Below are 6,000 nucleotides of genomic sequence, written 5' to 3'. Positions count from 1 at the left end.
ATATTTTGAGCTAAGCGTCAACCATTTTGACATTTGGAAGAACTGTAGTATATATCGTTTTAAACTTTGATTCTATGGTTTTCTTTCGGGGGGGATATCATTTTTAGGGCATTTTTGCTTTATTGGATAGGAGGACAGTGAGTGACAGGAAATATGGGATGGAGACAAGGGGGGTGACATGCAACAAATGTCCTAGGACGGATTCGGACCCAGGACGTTGCGATTATATGGTATGTGTCCCATCACGGTGAGCCACCACGACACCCCGACTCTATGGTTTTTTAAATGAATAATAATAATAATAATTCATTACATTTATATAGCGCTTTTCTCAGACTCAAAGCACTTTACAACGTAGGGTGGAAATTGCCTCCTTCACCACCACTGGGCTGTCTTAAATACTTCGAAGCTTCGTTCGATGGGCATGGGATTCGAATATGAAAATAAATTGTATTATTAAAAAAATAAAAAAATAAATGATTTAATTTTTTTTTTTTTTTTGTAAAATCAACTCTGCCTCTCTTTGTTAACTACAACAAGCAATGCTGTTTGTTATTTAAGATGAGGTCGGACTCGGCACTGACAGATTTGTGTTCATTGTGCTGCTTTTATAAAGCCTCAAATGACGGCTTACAATATTTCATGAAAGCAAAGTGTTTTGTTTGTCTAAGATTTAAAAAGGTTTAAACTTTACAGCACTGACAAAGTTGAACAAAGTGCTGTACAAGTCCCACAACATAAAAAAATATATATTATAATTTTTTTTTTATCTCGGCCCCGAAGCTTCGAATTCCAAAAAAAATTTGAAGGTCAGCCCTAGGTAGCACCCAACCTTGGGCTATGCAGGCTCAATGGCTGCCATACACTGGCACGAGACACACATCACACTACACAATGGCTGAACGGCTCAGGAGACGGGGATTGATATCAGCCAATTAAGGGGGAGGGATGATTAGGTGGCCTTGATGTCAGAGACCTGATTGGGAATTTGGCCAGGAACATCGGGGAACCCCCTACTCTTTACGATAGGCGTCCTGGGTTCTTTAACGACCAAATTCAGTCAGGACCTCGGTTTAGTGTCTCATCCGAAGGACGGCACTCGCGGCTGTACGGTGTCCCTATCACGTAACAGGGGCATTGTTACTGACAAGTCCAGAGGACAGAGTGCCCCCTTCTGGACAACAACACCACTTTCCGACAGCAGCCTTGACCGGGGCTCGAACCCTTGATCTTCTGATCATGAGTCCGGAGCTCTACTCATGTAGCCACGCTGCCGGACGAATAAGTCATACAGGATGGACTTACGAGGTTCCCCTATGCGAAGGATCTCACACAGGATGAGAGTCAGCTGGATGCTGCTCCTGGCAAACGGACACTCGTGTTTGTCCTCCCTGCTGCTGTTCTCCAAGACAAACTGGAGGAGGAGGGGACAGAGAGTTGTTCAAATTCTAAATGTCCCAGAAAATGTCACTATACCTTAAATGTCTTGAGCATATCTATAACACTCCAGCAAAGACAGACAAAGACACAACAGCAGAGCAGAGATGCACCAATACCACCTTTCACTGCCACCACCACCCATCATCATCATCATCATCATCATCAGTGTCATTTAAACAGGATTAAAAAAGGCAACACCCACGAAAACTAAATATATCTATAGTTTTAAGTAAAATAATAAATGTCTGTTACCAAAATGGAAACAGCAATATTTGGAGGATATGTCCAGTTCCTGGGGCCTGTATTTCAGGATTCCCTGTTCAAATTACGTTATCAAACCTAGAGTTTTTAGAAATGTTTGTGAAATTAAAACAGTTGGGAATAGGAAGAGCCACGGAGAGAGCTGCTGCCTTAGGACCGACAGCCATGAGGAATGAAGCAGCCACTCTCTTTATCAGTTAAAACACACACTTTATTCTGGTTCATCACACACGTCTGATGTCTGGACACATGCTTTTATAGTCGCAGGACAATCGCAGCCTCTTCCCTCGTGGATTCTACACATACTGTATTTGAGTGGTCGTTTGAGCCAGAACTTTTGACCGACTATGATTGATAATGTAATTCTGACGCAGAGAATCCTAAAATGAAGACTGTGAAATCCATAAACAGCCACGCGGCTCTGGTAAATACGGTTGATTGTATTACCTTCCTCTAATGGAGTGAGGGTTGATAGTGAACGCTGTATGCTCACCCTGCTGTAAGCGTCAGGATAGCGAAAGGCGAAGTAGGCCATGGTGTCCAGGGCCAGCAGTCCAGGAGGCGTCCTCACCAAGTCCTGTCCCGGGTTACTGTTGTTCTGCAACCAGCAAAGAGAGGAAGAACATTAACATGGAGCCACGAAATAGGACTTAAAGATCTGCTCTTATAGAGCCTCAAGGAGTTCCTGCTCTTATCAGTTCCTGTTTTCCTCTCAAGATGCCATGTTATGAACAATACGTGGCAAAAGATGTAAAAGTGAAATAAGTGAAATAACACACAAGCACACACACACTAGGGATGGGACGATACTGTGACGAATTTGGCCCCTGATAACGATAATATCACGATACACAAAATCTGCAATAATCAATGTATTGCAAGACATGTAATCTACAATACATACACGATATCTGGATAACTGAAGAAGAAAAGATACCCATGAAAAGGCACAAAGCAAGAATTGTGTATTTTTTTCACAGAATTGACAGGAAAGCGTATCAGATTATTTAGTGTGCATCACAAACTGGCCAATTGCACATGAAACAATGTACAACAAATTGCATATTGCCACAACCTGATCATCATTATCATTAACTATTAATTATGTCCCCAACGGAAAACTTTGTTACCATCTGCAATATAAATATATATTTCATCTGTTCACCTCATTCCAATAATTTGATTGTCAAGCAATTTCTTTTTTTTATAATAATACAATAATAAAATAAATTATATTTATTTGTACACACATTTTTATTATGATTATATTTTTTGTATATTAATACTTGGTGCCAGTGTATCGATAACATGTTGCAAGAGGAAGTACGCTGATATATCGTAGTATACTGTAAATTTCTTGTCCCACCCCTCACACACACACAGTGACTCACAGAGAAGCCTAGCTTCTTGAACTCCTTGGCACAGAGTGAGCGCCGTCGCTCGTGGCTCAGACTGTTCTCGCTCTCAGACTCAAACGCCGCCTGCCGCAGACCGTGGAGGATCTCCCTCTGATCCTGGTGGAGGGAGGGAGGGGGGGGTATATCAGAACTTCTATGATCTCAGAGTAGCTTATAGTTTACATTTGTGAACATGAGACGGCTCCTGCTAAAGCTAGTTCTAGAAGTTTATATTTTTTGACCTAAATCAAATAAATTATATTGCTGGTCCAACACAAAATGATATGATCTATTCTACGCATTATGTGATCCTTAGCTGTTTTACCTAGGTTGTTTTAGTGGTGTTCTCACCTGGTTAGAAGTGGTGTTCTCACCTGGTTAGAAGAGTCTAGTGGTGTTCTCACCTGGTTAGAAGTGGTGTTCTCACCTGGTTATAAGAGTCTAGTGGTGTTCTCACCTGGTTAGAAGTGGTGTTCTCACCTGGTTATAATAGTCTAGTGGTGTCTCACCTGGTTATAAGAGTCTAGTGGTGTCTCACCTGGTTATAAGAGTCTAATGGTGTTCTCACCTGGTTATAATAGTCTAGTGGTGTCTCACCTGGTTATAATAGTCTAGTGGTGTCTCACCTGGTTATAATAGTCTAGTGGTGTCTCACCTGGTTATAATAGTCTAGTGGTGTCTCACCTGGTTATAAGAGTCTAGTGGTGTCTCACCTGGTTATAAGTGGTGTTCTCACCTGGTTATAAGAGTCTAGTGGTGTTCTCACCTGGTTATAATAGTCTAGTGGTGTCTCACCTGGTTATAAGAGTCTAGTGGTGTCTCACCTGGTTATAAGAGTCTAGTGGTGTCTCACCTGGTTATAATAGTCTAGTGGTGTTCTCACCTGGTTATAAGAGTCTAGTGGTGTCTCACCTGGTTATAATAGTCTAGTGGTGTCTCACCTGGTTATAAGAGTCTAGTGGTGTCTCACCTGGTTATAAGTGGTGTTCTCACCTGGTTATAAGAGTCTAGTGGTGTTCTCACCTGGTTATAATAGTCTAGTGGTGTCTCACCTGGTTATAAGAGTCTAGTGGTGTCTCACCTGGTTATAAGAGTCTAGTGGTGTCTCACCTGGTTATAATAGTCTAGTGGTGTTCTCACCTGGTTATAAGAGTCTAGTGGTGTCTCACCTGGTTATAATAGTCTAGTGGTGTCTCACCTGGTTATAATAGTCTAGTGGTGTCTCACCTGGTTATAAGAGTCTAGTGGTGTCTCACCTGGTTATAATAGTCTAGTGGTGTTCTCACCTGGTTATAAGAGTCTAGTGGTGTCTCACCTGGTTATAATAGTCTAGTGGTGTCTCACCTGGTTATAAGAGTCTAGTGGTGTTCTCACCTGGTTATAATAGTCTAGTGGTGTCTCACCTGGTTATAAGAGTCTAGTGGTGTCTCACCTGGTTATAAGTGGTGTTCTCACCTGGTTATAAGAGTCTAGTGGTGTCTCACCTGGTTATAAGTGGTGTTCTCACCTGGTTATAAGAGTCTAGTGGTGTCTCACCTGGTTATAAGAGTCTAGTGGTGTCTCACCTGGTTATAATAGTCTAGTGGTGTTCTCACCTGGTTATAAGAGTCTAGTGGTGTCTCACCTGGTTATAAGAGTCTAGTGGTGTCTCACCTGGTTATAAGAGTCTAGTGGTGTCTCACCTGGTTATAATAGTCTAGTGGTGTTCTCACCTGGTTATAATAGTCTAGTGGTGTCTCACCTGGTTATAAGTGGTGTTCTCACCTGGTTATAAGAGTCTAGTGGTGTTCTCACCTGGTTATAATAGTCTAGTGGTGTCTCACCTGGTTATAATAGTCTAGTGGTGTTCTCACCTGGTTATAAGAGTCTAGTGGTGTCTCACCTGGTTATAATAGTCTAGTGGTGTTCTCACCTGGTTATAATAGTCTAGTGGTGTTCTCACCTGGTTATAAGAGTCTAGTGGTGTCTCACCTGGTTATAATAGTCTAGTGGTGTTCTCACCTGGTTATAATAGTCTAGTGGTGTTCTCACCTGGTTATAAGAGTCTAGTGGTGTTCTCACCTGGTTATAATAGTCTAGTGGTGTTCTCACCTGGTTATAAGAGTCTAGTGGTGTCTCACCTGGTTATAAGAGTCTAGTGGTGTTCTCATGCGAGCCTCCAGGTGGTTCAAGGTGACAGACTGAAGTACGTAGAGGTAGTGGGCCATCTCATCTCCAATGGAAGCAGAACTATGGATGATATTCTGAGAAGAAACGCGTTGTGGCCTAAATGTTAGACAAATGGGATAGTGACAGGAAGGTTGCTGGTTATAACCCCCGGACCGCTCCCCCCTCCTTCAACAACTACCACTGATTAGATTATGTGCCCTTGAGCAAGGCACATAATCCACCAACTGCTACAGCAGCGCAGCTCAGTGGCCAACAGTAAAATAGTGTGGTAGTACCTAGTAGCTCCCAAGAGTGAATACGGTACCTCGCAGATAAAAAGCCTGTCACTATTGTCAAGTGAAAACCTCATATAAGTGGTCATAAGAGTCAACCTTTCAGGAATGAAGAAAAACTACCTATTATTTTTTATTGACATTCAATGTATTTATGAAGTTCTTTATTGGATTTCGAATGGGTTTCAAGGTCCTTTGGAAATGAAATTCATGAAATGTAATCACAACATCGAGAACCATGAAAACATTCAATTCAAGTAAAAACATGGAAATCACAAGGTTTACAAGGAGATAGATGGTTTTCACCCGACAGCAGCAATATATTGTGCTGCTATTCTCTGGGTAAATCAAAGTTTAAATAAATAGATTGTGTACAGTATCTAATGACACTGTATATACTGTATCAGTATATCAGTACAGCGTGTCAAGGGAAAGGGCAGAAGTACACTAAGGAAGTCGGC

General features: G+C 41.8%; 1 protein-coding gene across 1 annotated transcript in view; it reads right to left on the bottom strand.

The window, feature by feature from the left end:
• Positions 1 to 6,000, bottom strand: part of elmo3 (engulfment and cell motility 3) — a 52,669-nt gene that overhangs the window by 20,019 nt on the left and 26,650 nt on the right. Inside the window, exons 11-14 of the mRNA XM_084334260.1 lie at positions 5,219 to 5,341; positions 3,093 to 3,215; positions 2,195 to 2,299; positions 1,306 to 1,414 (exon numbers count right to left, since the gene is read on the bottom strand). Of these exons, the coding sequence (XP_084190386.1) occupies positions 1,306 to 1,414; positions 2,195 to 2,299; positions 3,093 to 3,215; positions 5,219 to 5,341 (460 nt within the window). The remainder of the gene's footprint in view (positions 1 to 1,305; positions 1,415 to 2,194; positions 2,300 to 3,092; positions 3,216 to 5,218; positions 5,342 to 6,000) is intronic.

The sequence above is a fragment of the Notolepis coatsorum genome (assembly GCF_963971535.1).
Source record: "Notolepis coatsorum genome assembly, chromosome: 18".
Classification (NCBI taxonomy): domain Eukaryota; kingdom Metazoa; phylum Chordata; class Actinopteri; order Aulopiformes; family Paralepididae; genus Notolepis; species Notolepis coatsorum.
This window is presented reverse-complemented; position numbering and strand designations above follow the sequence as displayed.